The sequence below is a fragment of the Mustela nivalis genome (assembly GCF_964662115.1).
Source record: "Mustela nivalis genome assembly, chromosome: 9".
In the NCBI taxonomy this organism is placed as follows: Eukaryota; Metazoa; Chordata; class Mammalia; order Carnivora; family Mustelidae; genus Mustela; species Mustela nivalis.
This window is the reverse complement of record NC_139028.1, coordinates 24,010,598-24,029,021: the sequence shown is the minus strand read 5'-3', so window position 1 is coordinate 24,029,021 and position 18,424 is coordinate 24,010,598. Positions and strand designations below refer to the sequence as shown.

At 51.2% G+C, this 18,424-nt stretch overlaps 1 protein-coding gene across 6 annotated transcripts in view; it reads right to left on the bottom strand.

Annotated features, from left to right (window-relative positions):
* The window catches only part of GRIK4 (glutamate ionotropic receptor kainate type subunit 4), a 410,487-nt gene that overhangs the window by 72,022 nt on the left and 320,041 nt on the right, over positions 1-18,424 (bottom strand). For 5 of the 6 annotated variants that reach the window (XM_082683692.1, XM_082683690.1, XM_082683689.1 and 2 more), the window contains 2 exons: positions 7,036-7,143; positions 530-733 (listed from right to left, as the gene is read on the bottom strand). In XM_082683692.1, coding sequence (XP_082539818.1) covers positions 530-733; positions 7,036-7,143 — 312 coding nt within the window. The remainder of the gene's footprint in view (positions 1-529; positions 734-7,035; positions 7,144-18,424) is intronic. The other variant, XM_082683693.1, reaches the window with a different exon arrangement.

Genomic DNA, 18,424 nt, shown 5'->3' with positions numbered 1-18,424 from the left:
AACAACCACAGACAATAAGACGAGAAGCAAGATAACCATAACCGTGACCAATTGCTCTGACAGTCCATCCCTTTCCCCCTGCTATTTTACTATATCTCCCCTGACAGCACCTCTCCAGTGTCAAAGTCAAAGGATGTGATGCCTTCTGCTCTCCCAGGCCTGTCCAAGCTCTGTCAGGGGGTACTACTGAGCAGTGAAATCATCAGAACACACAAAAGCACCAGGCTCTTCCAGAAATGGACCCCAAACAATCAAATCCATGTTGTTTGGCCCAAACCTCCATTACCTGGAACAGGTGCTGAGCTGGGAGAGCCATAGGGCAGGGACCATGGTGGTCTCGTTCACTGATGTGTACCAGCCGTGCCTGGCTTGGTGTCGGCTCAGAAAAGATTTGTGCAACAGACAACTACATGAAAAATGCATGATGGACTGAATACGTGGATGGCTCATGAATATATGGTACGACCCTATGCCCTTCTGCCTCCCTCCCTGGCCCACCTCCAAGTCCAGATCACCTCCCCTCTCTTACCCTTGCGATCAGCTCCCCGACCATTCCTGTCCAGGTGCCGTTGGCCTCAGGAACACCGTACACACCGTCCCCGACCAGGCGGATCTTGTAGTTGAACCGGAGGATCTCTGCCAGCTCCTTGAGCATGTCCACACAGAAGCCCTCGTAGCGGTCATTGCCTTCCATCTCCTGGTGGTTCCCCTTCAGCATTAAATACGGGTTTTCCTGCAGCAAAACTGGGCAGCTGTCATTCTCATCTTGTTCCTGGTGTCTCAGCCACAAGGGATGGGGGTGCCAAGGCTGAGGTGGGGGGGAGGGGAGTGATGTGGGTAACGGGGGCTGCTCTGGAGGTGGCAAGGAGTTCTCCTCCCAACGACGAGGCACTTCTTTTACCAGGACCACGCAAGGGTCCCCAGTGCACAGAGGATTGAGCTGAAGACCCTCCACCTTGTTCAAGGTCATCATCCAACCTTACCCCCCATTCCATCCATTCTGCCTTTCCCTTCCTCTTGTCTACTGCACACAGACTTATCATAGGACATCACAAGATACTAGGCTGCCGACAACACAGCAGGGCAGGGCCAGACACCCACAGACCAGCTGCAACCCAAGGCAGAGCACGTCTAGCCATGAGAGCTCTGGGAAGGAGGATGGGGCTCTCTGGTGAAATGTCCAGAGAAGTTTATACAGGGGAGACAGAATCCAAGCTGGGCCAGAGGAGCATAGAAGACGGATGGAGGAGGTATGAGCAGAGGGCATCCTAGACAGGGGAAAGGCAAGACCCAAGGCATGATCATGAGTGAGAAGGAGCATGGCCTCCTCGGGGCACAATGGATCCTCCTTTCAGCTGGAGTGTGGGTTGTGTGCGGGGGTGGCTGCGAGGATAAATTAGATGGGTTAGGGTCCGATGGGCCTCAGAAGCCAGGACAAAGTGGAGACACATCGTACACGCACGGAACAGAAGCAGGGAGGGTTTGCAAGACTTAAGGGTTAAGGATATCAGATCGTAAGACAGAACACCTGGGGGAAAGGCTGGACTGTCTCCTGATGGGAGACACTGAGTCCTGAGCCACAGTTTGGCTTGGGTTAGGAGCACTGGGAGCTGTAAGAGACAGCGAGAAGGTCAGGCTGGACAGCAGGGGCTGTGGGGCATCGAGGGTAGGGGCCCTCACACTTGTGACTGAGGACGGCAACCTCACCCACAGGGATGGTTTGGAAAGGAAGAGGATTTGGAACATGGGGTGGAATGTGGGGTGCTGGTAGGCTGTCCAGGAGGAAGTCCTGGCTGAATGCTTCAAATGGGAAGTGAGAGCAAGACTAGGGCAGGACCTGGGAGGCTTCTGCACCGAGGGGGTGTCTGAAGCTGCCGGACATGTGAGGCCATCGAGGGGGAAGCCCTGAGGAAGGACAGAAGAGGGACAAGACCTTGATCTTCCACTGTGGGAAGATGAAGAGCTGCCCAAGAAAAAGGCAAAGCAGAAGTAGCCAGAAAAGCTGAAAATCAGGAAAATGTGGCCACTGAAAGCCAAGGAGGTAAGGAGGGGGAAGGAGAGTGCAGAGACACAGAAAGGAAGCAGGGCTGTGAAGGGCACCTGGGCAAGGTGTCGCTGGGACCCTTCCAAGGCAGGTTCAGGGGGGCTGGCAGGACTCTGTAGGAATGGGGAGCAAATGAGAGGTACATGAGAGAAGGGACCAGAATTCTGAGACGGCAGGGGACAAAGGAAGGCAGGCAGATGACCTCTTTACCCGACGGCTACTGGCCATGTCTCTCCTGCAGCTTCAGCTTCCCTGTCTGCAAACCACAGGGCTGAAGGACTCCCCCTAGTGTCCACCAACAGCATGATTTACGATCCCCTAAACTGGAGGGTAGCTGGAGGGGTAGCTGGGCATGAGTAAGGGGGTGGCAATGGTATCGGAGGATAGGAGGGATGTGGGTATACTTGTAGGCAGAGGGGAAGGATCCCGCAGATGGAGAGATGAGCAAGAGAAGTGCTAGCTGGTGGGGCATTGTGGAAGGGGACAGGGCCAAGGTGAGAGTGATGCTGGGAAGCGGGCCTGGAGGTGAGGTGGAAGCCTCGATGGACGTGGGATACAGAGAGGAAGGGAGGTGACGGAGGGCAGGGAATCCATGTCAGTCCCCAGAGTTGGGTTGGTGGCAGGACTGAAGACTTGGTGTGCGGAAGGGTTTGACAGATCTGCTCAGGGATTAGGACACAGAAGGAACAAGACATGAGCCCAGGGGGTGCCAAGGCCCAGCTGAAGTTGGGAGGTTGAGAGCTGGGAGCAGGGATTACAGGGACAGCTGGGTGTGGGACAGATATGAGGTAGGAGGGCTGAGCATCATGGTGGGGATTGTGTTAGAAGGTAAGAGACGGAGGTGCTGAAATGCCGGTTTGCTGAGCTCGTGTTGGGTTGGGGAAGATGGAGAGTCAGACAGATCGGAGGTCATGAGGGGATGGTATGGGAGAGCGATTATGTGGGTGGGAAACGGGAGAGAAGACAGAATGTTGTCTGTGAAGGAGAGGGAGCTCTGAGTCAAAGGTGATGTGGTTCCGCTTCATGACTAAGTTCACTGCTGTGTCAGTGAGATAGGCCAGACTCTGCCTTCCACACATCCTGTCTTTGATTCAATAGTTTCTCTCTGCCTCAAGTGCTCGCCCTCCTCTTCTTCTGCCTATCCTAACTCACCTCTGTCTCTGGGGTCCCATCACCTCCTCTGAGGCCAGCTCACTTCTCAGAACTCCCACTACACTCACCGCCAGGGCCCCACAGGGGTCCAGTTCTCCTCTAGGATGTGCTCCTTGGATGGGACCTGGATGGACTCTTCCCCTTCTTTGGGAGCCCCATCTAGCTCCAGCATTAGGTACTCATGGACTGAGGGAGCAGCGCTGAAGAATAGGGTTTAGCTGGGCATCCCAACCCTGGACAGGTAACATCCTAGTCTATCGTTTTTTTCTTAAAGGTTTTATTTATTTATTTGACAGACAGAAATCACAAGTAGGCAGAGGCAGGCAGAGAGAGAGGAGAAATCAGGCTCTCTGAGGAACAGAGAGCCTGACACGGGGCTCGATCCTAGGACCCTGGGACCATGACCTGAGCCGAAGGCAGAGGCTTTAACCCACTGAGCCACCCAGGTGCCCCCCCTAGTCTATCTTTAATTAACCCTGGGAGTTTCATGAAATTCTTCTCCCCAGATACTCCGTACTCTCATGGTAATGGAAAAATTCACTGACATGTTCAAAGTAAGCATACAAAAGACTAATCCTGGAGGGAGAGACAGGTGGGGACAGACAGCAGGGGACAGACTCAAAATATCAGAAAGGTTGGGGTTCACCAGCACTTTGGAGAACATGGGAACCGCACGCTGGCCTGGAGCAGGGCCCCTGTCTCAGCAGGAGCGTTGGGAGAATGAAGGAGGTAACACAGGCAAAATGTTTAACTTGGGGTCTGACACACAGTAAGTGCCCAGGGAGTGAGAGCTCCGGCTAATTCTGTGCAAATACATCATTCCCATGTCCCAGGCGTACCCCCGGAGGAACAGGAGACAACAGGGATGTGTGCTGAGTTTTAAGGGATAAGCCCTTCTGGATTACCACTTGCCAAGGATAACCCACAAATGGTCCCCAGGGACTAAATTAAGGTAATCATTCCTGGAGAGAGTTGTTGACTTGTAGCCGCCAACTCAAACACACACGCACGAGGCAAAATCTGTGTCTGAACTCTGCTTACTGTGTTATTAAATGTCCCCTGACACAGAGGAGCCCTGCTGTTGCCCTTTACGAACACACATGTGCATATATGAACATGTGAACTCACACATGCGCACACGCACATAGAGTCAGATGGCTTTTCCCAATCTAGAAGCACAACCCCGTGGTCTCAGCATCCCTGTGGTTTCACGCCAAAACTCTGAGCACCGTCTGAGTCCAGCCCCTGAGAGGCAGGAAATACAACCCAGTGATGTCCCCACGTCCCTCACAGCCTCTGGCTGGCTTTTAAGGGACATCTCCCTACCCTGGAGGAAGAAACTCCTATATTCAAATTCCAATCACTGAGCTCCCACTTTATGCCAGGAACCCCAATCTTCTTGGAGTTTTCATTCTAGAAGGGGAGTAGGGCGGAAACAACCACCTCTAACAGGAGAAAGAACCACAACAGAAGCGTGGGCCAAGTGCTAGAGATGGGGAGAGGGCAGGAGTCAGGTTAGGGAGGACTTCATGGAAAAAGTAACATCTCAACAGAGCTTTGAAAGGTGCACAGGCAATTCCGGAGAGAAATGGGTATTGGGGGAGGGGTACTCTGGGGTGAGGGAACAGCATGTGCAGAAGCAGGGAATGGCATGATACGGTGAGGAAATGCCGGGCAGTCCCGGACTACCAGAGCCCAAGTCACGTGGAGAGGAAGCAGGTACCGGGTACAGCAAGCTGGGCCTGATTATGAGGGGTTTCTAGTCCAAGTGCAGGGGCAGTGGGTCCTCCTTAGAAAGGTCATGCCCACAAAGTGGTAGAGAGTGTTATGGGCGGTAGACTGAGCAAGGGAGAAGGGAGCCTCCAGGGAGGTCATGCTCAGGTGAAAGAGGGACATGGGCCTCAGTTGGGGGATGGGCTTTGGGGACAGACAGCCAGGGACAGACTCAAGAAGTACTTCTGAGGTAGAGAAATCGGCAGGAGGGCAGTCCCCACTGTCGTGCTCAGCCGGGACATCAGCTCGCCATCACCCAGGTCCGCCAGGCTCCTCCAGACCTGAGGAGGGGCCGTGATGACACCACTACCCCCCAATCTTTCTGGCCTTTCCACGTTGGTTCAGAGAAGCTAAGGCTGGAGTTGAGAGGGGAAGTGACAAAACCCCGGGACTGGAACCGCTTTTTCCATTCTTCCCTCTGAGCCTGGCCTCTGCCCGGAATATTCTCTCCCAGATAGCCGCGTGGCTCCCGCCTCCACCCAACAGGTCTCTGCTCCGGATTTCCCCAGCTCAGTCACGTCCACACGGACACCTGTGCTCCGGCACCCTGACTCCCCTCCTCCAGCTCTGTCCATTCCCGGGTACCTACAACAGTGCCCAGTGTACAGCAGTGCCCCCCAAAGAGTCACTAAATAAATGCACGAAAATACTCAGTGACTCCGTTTCCTAACATGAAGGGGAAACTCAACAGCACGGCATCCAGGTCCTGAAGCACTATGGGCCCAGGCCACTTTTCTGGTCTCAACCTTTCCCCTCTCGACCAAGGCCTATTTCCTGGTGAAGCTGCCTTTTTCAGCATTTCCTAAACACTCTATAATGCTGTCCTTCATTCATCTCTCCTCCCTGTCGCTCCGTCTTCTGGAGCCCGTTTTCAGTGCCCCTTCTTCTCTAGGAAGCTTTGCTGACTTTCCTAATGGGATGGGACCCCTCCCTCTTTCAACTCCCAGAGTGGCAGGTGTGCCCCTCTTTCCTGAATTTGATTGCACTCTGCCCACAGTAGATCAAGAATTCCAGTCTAATGTTCCTGTGCCCCAGGAATTCATGAAGGTAGGGATGGAAGTCCCTGAGCTCTTTCATTATCTCAAAAAGCCTAAAGAAACAGACCCATTTGCAGACCTCGGGCATTCAGCAATGATAAGGCTGAGCAGACTAACTAGTGCATCGAGTCTCTGCTTTGGGCTGGAATTATATCAGCGTGGCTACAGTGGTTATCTCCTGCTGATAAGACACTGTGCCAGGCAGGCAAATACGCTTTTGATTCGTTCAGAGGGGAAGAGTGAGGGGAGAGGAACAAACTAATTATTGCTTAATATATGTCGTTGGGTTAATTGATAAATCTTGTAAAACATGAGGTCTCTACAGGGGGAGAAGATGACAACCTTGGCCATGAATGCATTTGACCCCTGCTGTCTACTAAATCATACCCTCTTTGAGGCTAGAGACCATGTCTTACTCATCTTTGTGTCTCTGGGAATGAGCACAGTGTCTGACCCATGGGGAGGAGGCTTTGGTAACTGTTGACGAGAATTGAATCAAATAAAAAAGGCAGATGGTTCCTTACTCTATAGATGGAGAATTCTTTTGACCATCTGGAAATGAAGAAACAAGCCATAAAAACCCATGGAAATTTGGGGATCTACTGGGAGGGGGCATATTTTATACACAGTAGGCACCAAACGAGGTAGGCTTTTGTGAAAGAGTGGGGCCATGGTGTCGGACTGGATCTAGTCCCCTGCTGGGCTCCTCCCCTCCCCCACCATCATGTCAGAAGGTCCCCTTCCCTGGGCCAGGCACAGCCACCCTGGCTGTCCGGGTGACCCTGGAAGAGGCATCCGCAAACTGGGATGTCTCTGCACTCCATCCCTCTTCCCCAGCTGCTCTGGAACTCATCAAATATCATTTCCATATGAAACAGCAACTTGCGTGTAATTACAGTGTCATAAATTGGCCTCGGCGCTGTGATTAGAGCTCCCATCTCGCGTTCTCTGGGAAGCCCGGGCGCGCTGGGAGCTGGAGGAGGCACCCCGGGGAGCTGCAGCTGGGAGGCCCGGGACCACCCCGCTTACCAGGATGGTGGTGACAACCAGGGTGGTGTTGAAGAGGCTGTCGGAGATGTTGGAGGCATAGAGGCGGCTGTCCATGCTGAGCCCGTCCGCCACGTGCCACTGGCCGATCTGAGGAGACACAGGAGAGAGGGCTGGGAAGGAATGGGGTGAGGAGGCAGCTGGGGAGCAGGGCTACTGAGGTCGTGGGCGGGCCTCCAGGGTTGGAAGGAGCCGAGAGGCCAGTCCCCTCCCTCGGGCCGAACCACATGGAAGCCATAGAAGGAGGCAGGGAAATGGAGTATGGAGAGGGGCTGGACGAAGGCAGGGTTACCGTTCCATAGGGTTGAGGGGGTCCGGGAAGATGGGGGGTGCTGAAAAAGGAAAGTTCCGAGACATTCGTTCACACAGAAGGGAACGAAACATGGGGAACTGCATTACCTGAAGGCAGGAATAAGACACAAAGCTCTTTTGTTTCAGCCTACCGCCCATAATTCTGATTCCCTACATAAGAACCAGAACAGTAGAGTGGACAGAACTGACAGACACTCGTCCCTTCAGTGAATGTTGTTTGAGGGGCTCAGTGGGTGAATGAACCAGAAGAGGGAAGACCCGGGTCATCGTCCTGGCTGACGCGCTCACTAGCTGTGAGAACCTAGACAGGTTACTTAAATCTGAATCGTGGTTCCCCCGGCTGTCAGCGGGGGTGGTAATTTTTGCCCGCCTTCTCCTCAGAGCCAGCTGAGATCCTGGCTGTACCAGCTCGACGCTAGATTTCTCAGCCCGGCCCCAGGAGCATGGATCCCCAACGCATAACCTCCGAACGCTGACTGGCCCTCTCTGAGTGTGTCTGCTCATCTGTGAAATGGAAATAATCCCAGAAACGACACTGGGTCCTTGTGAGAATATATTTGACACTATTTTCCTTCCTCTTCCCCGCTGTCTTCCCTTTAAGCAGGAAAAACACCCAACTGACTCAGGTCTCCTTTCTAGAATGTCGCCTATACCTAAACTCAACCTCACTGGGTGGTTAGATGGTTTGTCTTCTCAGTGGAACCTCTTGTATGAATATGTGTGTGTGTGTGTATGTATGTGTGACATACCAATACATTTCTACTAGCCAGAGCCCCTGGTAAATCCCTTCTGTGGCTCTTGGGTTGGAGGTGGGCATCCAGGAGACATGGCTGACAACTGGCTGGAAACCCAGTGAAATGCACATGTCCAGCTCTGCCAGGTACCTCTAGGCACCAGCAGCAGCTTTCCTGGAAAACCCTCCCAAGCTCCATGGATGGCATGCGGCTCTGTTTACCAGAGCTGGGCTCCAAGTTCCTCTTTTGGAAAACAGAACAACCATGAGGACATATCTCACCCCTGGCCCCAACCCCCACTCAGTAGGGCTGGAGAGTGGCGGGTCTGGGGGAGTCAGTAACCCTCTCTCTGTCATCAGGGTCGGCAGCTTAAAGAGGGGAGGACCAAGTGAGGACTGATGGTCTCATAGGCGAGCCTTCCATCTGCCAGAGGGGAGATGACCCCAAATTGCCTTCCAAGCCCCTCTGAGGGTGCCACGCGGAGAGGAGCGGCAGCCTTCACCGCTGCAAGGGCAGATGGGTCCTGGACATACACTCATTCATTTCTCGTTTACAAGCAGAGTCTCATGCTATCCACACGGGAGACCCCATTTGACAGATAAACCAACTGATGGCTGAGATAAGAGTTCGGCTACCTTGTCCTAGGGTCGCCTCACCCAGCAGCCGAGAAGCCCAAGCTTCAGCCCCAGATGTGTCTTCCCAAGCAAGCCTTCACGGCCATCCTGTCTGGCTCTTCCAATGTCCTACAGCGCAATTGCGTTTGCCTGTCTTTTCCACTAGCCTGTGTGGGGCTGGCCGGTGTGTGCTCACGGCCCAGCATCTTGCTTGGGGGCTGGTACTTGGAAGCAGGGGAAGCCAACATTTCATATCAGCAGATTGCTGCTGCCGGTGGAGTGTGGGCAGAAGACAAGTGAGCCCCCTCTAGCTCTCTGGAGCCCCTACTGCTTCTGGAAGGGACCGGCCTCATCTGCTTGCTGCTGAAGCCCCCCACCTGCCTCCTTCTGCAGGGAAAGTGGGTGGGGAGGATGATTTTCTAGCACAGAGTAGAATGGGAGCAATAGTGACAAGACACCTGTCGTGCTAGATGTGTTCTATCATCTCTTTGAACTCTCCCCCCAACTTTGTGGGAAGCATTGACATTTTGATTTATGAGGAAACCAAGGCTCAGAGACATTCAGCGGCTTGTCTGAGGTCACCCGCCTGGTGGTGGTGCGTGGGCTTGAACGTGGAGTTCTGACCCCTAAAACAAGACTTTCCTGTCTGCTGCTATCTTCTGGGTGGCAATGCTAACACGGGTTCCATGAAAGCAGGCCTGGCGAACCAGAGAAAGGAACATCAGCCATCCAGCAAGAACCCTGCACCACTTTTCTGTCCTGGGTTTTGACACTCCACTGCCAATGTCAAGTGAGATGACTCCTCTTGAAGGCTCATTTCCCTACCTTGAAAATGGCTAGAATTGGCTCCCAGTGGTCTCTTCAGGTGGGAAGGGCCAGATTTAGACAGAAGGACATAAACAATTGGGCTGGATGTCACCATTGAGATGTGTGGGACAAGGACTGAATTTCTCACAGTCTCATCTGTCACCTAAATGTGCACCTCACACCAAGAGGGCCAGCAAGACCTCAGCAACTCTCACTCCCACTGCCCCACCTCTGCTCTTCCTGGAGGACCCAATCTTTACTAACCAGCGCCCAGGCCAGACTCCTCAATCTTACCCAAGCCATCAGAGAGGGTCCCAAAAAAGCCAGAGATAGAAATGATTTATCCGGAGCCAGATCTGACAGCCTGAGCGATGCACCCCACCCCACCCCGCCCCGCCCCACCTCTGGGGACACAGCAAACAGACTAATTAGCCCCTGAGCTCCAGTCAGGAAATGAATCTCCCACCCACCCTCCCATTAGTCCCCAAGAAATTAATAAACTCATCAGATGCAACAAAGCAGCCTGGCAGCTATTACCTAGAGCAATCTAATTACAGAAAGGCGGTGGGAGGGAAAGGGAGAGACAGAGCCAGGCGTCCTGGGGTACAGGCTAATTGTCCCACCCACTGGGCCCCTTCCACGCCACACACATGCCAGGGGTGGGCAGGAGACATAGCTCTCCTCACTGACAATCTGTAGCTCTGCCTCCAGCCAGATTCCCTCGCTCCACACTGCTGACACCTGTCCCCCAAACTTCCTGCAGGAACAGCTGTTTGGTCATCCTCTGCGTGCCTACACGCACCGGCCTGATTATGTTCAAATGATGTCTTCCCACAGCCCCCTCCCTGTACTTTCTCTCTCTCCCTCTTGTTCTGCCTCTGCACCATGTCCATGGACTTGGATGGCACTGATCGCCTTGACGACACCTTAATGCAGGTAAGAAAAATGCACCCTCCCCCTGGGCTGGTGTGGCCGCGCAGGTGCTCAGCTGGGCATGCTGGATTCCAGCCTCTCCTTGCCCTTGAGTCTGCACCATCTGTACCATGAATGCAGTGGCCCCAGAGTGGGGGGGACCCGAGTTTAACATGGCTGTTCTGCTGAGGAGCTGTGTGACCTTGGGTAAGTTGCTCGATCCCCCTGAACCTCAGTTTCCTTCATCTATAAAATGGGGCAGAAAATAGTAATTATTACCTCAGAGACTCCTTAACGAGACTAAAGGACATGGTATGTATGTGAGCACTAGGCAAGCATTCGTTAATTTAATTTTTAATGCCATGGTCTGAGACAGAAGATGGCATCTCTTCCGTGCCCTATCACGGGCTTTACCAACCCAAGTCACTGAGCTGGTAAGTGAAAAAACACAGGATTCAAGACAAGGCCAATGTGCCGCTCCCTGAAGATCATAATATTTAAAAATGTGTACCTCTTTTCACAACTGATTCTGATGCTCCTGGGAAAAGCATCTCGTGATTGGAGTGTTTCGTCAAATGTGAACATTTCCGTAAATCAATGATACGGGCAGTGTTTGTGTGTGCCCAGAAAGAATCCTTCATCTACCATTTCTAAAGGACGCAGGGTTTATGTTAATTTGTGTTCATATGAATTAATAATAATTTTGCTCCTTAAGCAGTAAAATTTTGGAGACTTTAATTATTTATTTGAAAGCACTGTTCCCAAAAATTCTTTCGAAGAGAATTACACGTTCCACTGTCTTGTTAAATAGAGTGAGAGTCCTGACCTTCATTCAGTGTCATTGTTGCGAAGGCAGTTACTACCCTGTGCTGTGATAAATGCTGGTCTGTGTCACTGAGATGGGGATGGCCACTTGCCTTCATTTCTGTGCTTTGATAAGTTAATTTGTCTACTTCTCAGAGTGTCTTTTTTCCTCGTGAACTGCCACTCGGTACCGCTCTCAGGATAGCTGTGTTTAACCCCTGGGCAAGCAACCAAGGGACGGAACTCCAATGAACTGCTGTAAGGAAAACCCAGATAAGGCCGGATGGGCTGTCGGGGCACTGGGGAATGGATTCTGGGGCATCCATACAGACTGCCCGCAGTCCTTTGGAAAGGCCACTGCCGAACAGCTGAAGGAGTGTCCGAGACCTGCATTTAGTCTGTGTGTGACCCCAGATCGGTGGAAGCAAGGTGGTCACTCCCTCGGCAATACGCCGTGGGAAATGTTTGTCCAGGGCCATGACCCCAGGGTTCCCCTGCTGCTTCCCGAAAGAGCTGGTAGCGTGTCACGTGGGGTGTGGAGGGCCACATTAACATCTACACCGTGACCGCGAGGCCCAGGGGCCCTAAGCAAGTCAGCAAACCTCCCCAAGTCTCCCCCTTCCCTGGCCTTACTGAGCTCCCTCTGGACGAGGGGACACTCTGGTCCCTTGTTCTGTTCACCCGGCAGCGGGCAGTGGTCTTGACACAATCTCAAATACGATTCCTCTAACCCAGGCTTAACACCCTGCAATTCTTCCCATTTTGGTTTAAGGATAAAGGGCCTTCCCACAGCCTACCAGGCCCTGCACGGCGGGCCTCTGCCCACTGCCCATGCTCATCTCACACTATCTTCTCCAGCTTTGTCTGTGTGCCAGTCCTGCTGACGTGTTCAAGTGCAATGTGTCCCTTCTTGCCAGGGTCTGTGCGCATGCCATTCCCCCTCCGGAATGTTCTGTGCTGCCTACCCACCCTGACCCCCAGGCCTCATTCAGCCATTCAGGGCTTGCAAAACCACAGACTACAGGCGAAACCTGGCTTCTTGCCTGTTTTAGGAAATAAAGTTTTATCAGCACACAAGCTACATCCATTCACTTACTTCCTATCGGTGACTGCATTCATAGACGAGCGTAGAGTTGCAAAGTCTAACTATTTACCATCTGGACCTTCAGAGAAGTTTTCCAAGCCTTGATCGAGGTCACAGATGTGAGTCCTTCAGGCTACAGTTCAAAAGTCACTGCTTCCAAGTGGCCTTTCTCTCCTTTTTCTCCCAAAGTCAAACTTCTCCCCAAACTATCTTCTCTTCTCTTTCCGAACATATGTCTCGGGCTCTAATTATGTGCTCAGCAACGAGATCATTGCTCACTGCTTGTCTTTCTTGCTATGCCTCCAAGGGAGAGCCCTCTGCTGTCCCCTCGGGAGGTCAGGTCCTGACGGCAGCAGCCACATGTGCCCCTCCGCCACAGCCCTCTCCCTCCCTGCCTGGAATCACTCAGAGCTGTCATTTTGCCTATTTGTTCTCTCCCAAGTAGGTAAAAAGGGATTCATTTCTAAAGCCCCAAGGAGGGTGGGCACCTGGGTGGCTCAGTGGGTTAAGCCGCTGCCTTCGGCTCGGGTGGTGATCTCAGGGTCCTGGGATCGAGTCCCACATCGGGCTCTCTGCTCGGCAGGGGGCCTGCTTCCCTTCCTCTCTGTCTGTCAAATAAATAAATAAAATCTTTAAAGAAAAAAAAAAATAAAGCCCCAAGGGATTTCCTCCCATCTTTGCCTGTATCTGTGGGTATGGGCTCTGTAACATTTAATATCTTATGTACATTGGAACGATTGTTCTTTGCACTCAGCACTGCCAGGATCTAGCTTCTAGAGAAGCTGACATCACTCCACGGCCAGGCAGGGCCTTCTGCTCCACAGCCAGAGTTTGCAAATACTTATCGATCACCTCTGCATGCTGGGCACTCTGCCACTGGTTTGCTCACATAAATTTCCCTGATTCTGCATAACAATCCTATTATTTTTCCCACCTGAGAGTTGTAGACACTTCCGACAACAGTAATAATGCTTAATATAGGTACTTGATACAAGTTATTATTGAAAGACTCAACGAATTAATGAAAGAATCAAAGGAATTGAGACTCAGAGATGTCAGGCAGCTTGCTGTGGATTCTAGCGAACAGAAGGTTAAACTGGGATTTGCAGCCACGTTCTATTTATTTCTGTACCGTCTGGTCAAGTTGGGACGGCTACAGGCTCTCTTGATGTTAGAATCTGGGCCTTTGCACATACCTCTTTGATGACTATGGACTTGTGCTTTGGACAGTACAGCCCTGAAGGGAGTCTCCTACAAGATACCACAAAATCGAGGCCAAGGTGCAGGGAGGTTGCTAGACACAAGGGGATGGAGGGTTGGGGGATGCCCCAGAAGACCCACATCTTCTTTCCTACTCTGCCGTGCATAAGCGGTGTGATCTCGGCAAGTCACATAACGTCCCTGAATCTTTCTCATCCATAAAATGGAAATAAACGAACCCATTGCCCATAGCACAGCACTGTAGCTGACCATCAACCAAGATAATATTAAAATGGCTTTTGATGAGACAGAAGCAGCCATGGGAATGGAAGATAATAAAGTACTGTCTGTCTGGTGGCCACGCAGCTGACCAGAAGCCAGGAGATTTGACATCAAGTTCCATCCTGCCCTTGCCATGTGGCTTGGGAAGTCAATTTTGCCTCCTATGAGGTAAGGGTAGGCCTTCCCTTTCTTCTCCACTTACTGGGCTGATCTGAGACAATCCCAGATGTGACACAAATTTAAAGTCTTATCTCAATACAAGCATTTTTTGTTGTTGTTTTATTCCAGATCCTTATTCTCTGGGACCAGCCGAAGTTGGATAAACCATAACCAAGGACTCATTTTCTTGACCTCAGGTTCAGGGTTCGAAGTTGAAATTCTCAAGAGGAAGGATGCACACAGTAACACGTGAGGGTCTCCTTGAGTGCACAGAACTGATTTTGACCTATAGGCAGGACCAACGACAGGCAGATGTGAGACACCATGACTAGAGACCCCCGGAATTAACAGAGACTGAGTTACAGTTTCAGAGTCTCTACAGCATAGGGCTGTACCTGGCTTGAAGGTCAGTTCAAAACTGACCTACTAAACTAAACCCCTCCCGCAAACACCCCAAGCATGAAGGAATTAAACTTTTATAGAATTTAAATCCGGTATCTCCAATCATAAAAGCTTAGTTTACGCAGGAGACTGGGTCACAAGGAAGGACACAGTGGAGGGCCCGAGGGGGTGATCTGGGGAACAAAGGGCATTGCTGATGTTGATCAAAGACCTTGTTCTCTTAGCCAAAATATGCTTTTAACACAACATATATGCTTACATGCAGAATGCTGTGAAAATTCAGGATCAAACGATAACCACAGTAAATACCAAAGGCAAGAGATCAGAAACAAGCCCTGAGAAAACTGGGAAGACTTCGCATCAAAGGAATGTCTACCTGTGCTTATTAAGCCACAACTCAGTTGGTCTAAGGTGGTGTTTTGTTCAAGCATGGCTGCTCCCCATTAGCGGTTTCTGAAATCAATTTAGTGGGTCAAGACCTGCATCTTAAAAATGAAATCTAAATCCAGACTAGATCAGAGAGTACTGCCCACGGCAGGGGCCGCCATGATTCATAAGCTCTGGTTTCAGTTACGTACAGGCAGGTGTCCATGCGTCCTGGGTTACAAAACCCATGTGGAAGTCTTGCTCCCAAAGTATGGAAGTGCCTGGCACAGGAATGTGGACACCTTGCCTGTTCACGCTCATTAGCTCAACAGAGCTCCTGGAACAAAGCTGATGCTCAATAAACACATCTTTGGCCACCATAAACTCCAAGTCCTCATCACGTATAACTCCAAGACTAAGAAAATTATACAAGCTAATACTTTTGAATACTTACTGTGGGCCAGATACTAGACTGAATGCTTTCCATTCGTCATCTTACTTAATCTTCCCAATGACACTACTAAGGAGGTACTGCTACCATCCCTATTTTACAGACTTGAAAACTGAGGCTTGGGAAGGGTAGGTTTATGCAGATTCAAACCCATGCAGGGGTACTAGACTCCACTGTCCCCAAGATTCTAATTCTTCCAGGCTATGGATATGTCATTAAACATTTAGTAAACATCCGAATCGTTACATCTCATCCATTGTTATTTGCTACAAGGTTCCTGTCTGAGAGTCCACACTTTTCCCTGTCTTTGTTTCTGACTTCCCTACCTAGAAGAAGTTATGTATTTATTTGAGAGACAGACAGATCATGAGTGGGAGGGTCAGAGGGGAAGGGAGAGCAGTGCCCATTGCACTTGTAATCATATAATTATTTCAGTTATTATTTGTTTCCAGTCTGTCTTCCCCACTACACAGTACACTCCATGAATGATAAGGCTCTGTCTTGCTCCCTATCACATCCCTAAAGCCTAGCAGGGCATCAGTGTTTAGGAAACAGTTGGTGATTGCATTGATAAATTCCCCTATGTAGCTCCAGCTCCCAGGACAAGGCCTGACCTATAACGTGTCATGGGTGCCCAGTAAATATCTGCCTAATTATGTTATGAAATTCCTTCAGGCAAGTCACTTCCTTTCGGCCTTACCTCTCCTATAAAGGAAGGATAGAGTCTAGTCCTATCCAGCTCTAACCTGAATTCCTAAAAATGACAGCTGTATTTATAATGTGGTATAGTTTTCCAAAGTGCCTTGGGGGAAAAGGCAGGGAGGGACAGTCCTGAGAGGGACAACACAGAGGCCTTGGAGAGGTGACCAGAAGCTCAGGTGCACAGGCACAAAGGTGGCCACCAAAAAGGGATGTGAGGAAGGGCCCTCTCCCTCCTGCCATGAAATAGCTCTCCCTGTGCCCCATGGCTGACGCCTGGCTTCCCTCTAGTGGAGCCTGGTCTTGGAGCTAAGACACTGTGTTTAGTTAACGTGAAAATTAATCGGTGGTATTAACACTTCTACACTGCGGACACCACTGACAAAGGAATGGCTGGTCTGATGTGAGGGAAGACGGTACTCTTCTTCTCAGACCACACCTGAAATCCTGCGAGTTGTTCCAGCCACTGCTTTTTAAGCAAAGCACAGACGAACGAGCGTATACTCCAAGGAATTGACCAGGAAGGTGAGGAGACTGAAATCGTACTATATAAGGAAAAAGGAAAGGCAAACAATGGGAAGGATAGAATAGATGTGTGGACCCAGGAAGCAGAAAAAAGGGCAAAAGAATTCTGACCATTAGATAGCAAATCTTTCTAATAATGAGAGCTTTCTCCTTTCTATAGGTAGTGAGTTCCCTGACATGGGAGGCATTCAAGCACAGACTCTACTTCATGAGAACACACTTGCAAGAATCCAAACATCTGATTAGAGTACTGGTCTAGAGGACCTTTATTACTCCTTTTGGCCCCAAGATTGTAGGATCTAGCTTCTACTTCTATACCAGGGAAACCAGGAGGAAGGCCAGGGCATCAAGGAACAGAGGAACATTACAAAAAAATAAGAAAGTAGGAGTATGGGGTAGTGAATGCAGAGAGAAAAGACCACCACAGGACAAGTTCAACAGCTCTTAAGTGGACTCATTCCTGGTCTCTCCTGGCTGAATCTCATCACAGTAGATTGTCATTATTTGCAGAAATTACTGAATTAGGGGATGCTGAGTCACTGCTCCTAGGGGAGAGGCAGGGTTCAGTTCCAAGGAGCCTCTGTTGCATTTTCCTCAACCAGTTAACACATAGCCTCGTCTTATGTGTGTTTCTGCTTACCGACACCGTACATCACACATACTGTCGATTCACTCATACTGAACAACAGACTACAATTCACACCTGCACCATGCTTCTGGAACACCTGCATTTTGTCCGGAAGGCACACCATGGCTTTCTGGTGCTTCCGTCCGCTACCTATCACTTCAGCACTCCGCTGGGGGGCGGGGGCGGTCATCTTAAACAGCACTGGAACCAGGAACAAACCCACCGGTATGAAAGGCTTGGCAGTAAGTAGACCACAAAAAAGGACACAGGTTTATAGTACGAGGACCGAAAGCAGAAGCAGATCCTGCCCATTCTGCCTCAGCCGGGAACGTGCCTATTGCTGCCTCAGTTTCCACTCTTCTCTCCCTGTCCGGAGAATTGCCCCGAGTACTGGTTCTGGGACACAGACAGGTGCTAGGGGGTAGACAGTTTTGCAAAAACGGAACCCGTCAATAACGAGGAGACAGTTGCATTGTGCGTGTGCTCGAGTGTTTGGCTCGTGCGGAGATGGGCCCAGACCTCCATCCCGAATCCCCGACCTCCGGGATAGCAAGTGGCATTTGGCCCGGCCCTTACTGCTCCGGCTGCCAAGGAGAAGAGACCCATAGTGGCTATTTTCAGGGACTCTGGCGACAGATAAATACTGTCCAGGGCAGGAGCGGAGCTCAGTGTGTAGCAGGCAGCTCGGACTGAAAATGCCGCCCTCCAGAGACACGCTCGGGGGACTTCCCAGGCTCTTCCAATGGCTCGTGGCTTCCGAAGGGCAATTTCCCCACACAGGGCAGCGAGGGGGCCCAGACGACTTTTCCTTTTTGTGTTTCTGCTTCTCTTTTTTGGACAGAAGTACTTTATAAGTTGAATAATTTCCTTTATTTACATCACTCTCTCCCTCTCGCTGGTGTGATCAACAATCTCACAGACTCTCTTCCGAGCCTCTGGGGGCGGGGGGAGGGCCAACATCGGTCCGGCTCATGCTGGCACCGGCCAAGTGCACAGGAGAGCCTGGAAACAGGGAAACCCAGCCGCACATCCCTCTCCCGCCTCCCAGAAGCTAGTAGGGATTTCAAATTAGCTGCTAAGGAGAGAATTCATCAGAGTGCTCAGGCATGCCTCAGATTTTTCATCTTCCAAGGAAATTACTGCCAATGAACACGCCACGGTCGGGGCATGGAGAGCTCCTGGCTTCATTTGTTAAACTCGCCAGGTGGAGAAGTGTCTTGGGAAAGCAGTTGTACTAATAACACACAACTTTGAGCTCTGAGCGGCAGATGCCAATTGAACTAATGGTTCTAATGAAGTGTCTGGGCCTGGAGGAGCCTGGCTGCTCCCTGTCTTTCAAGAGTCCGCTGGATGCTAAGCTCGCAGGGAAGGCCTGAGAACGGCCCGTCGCTG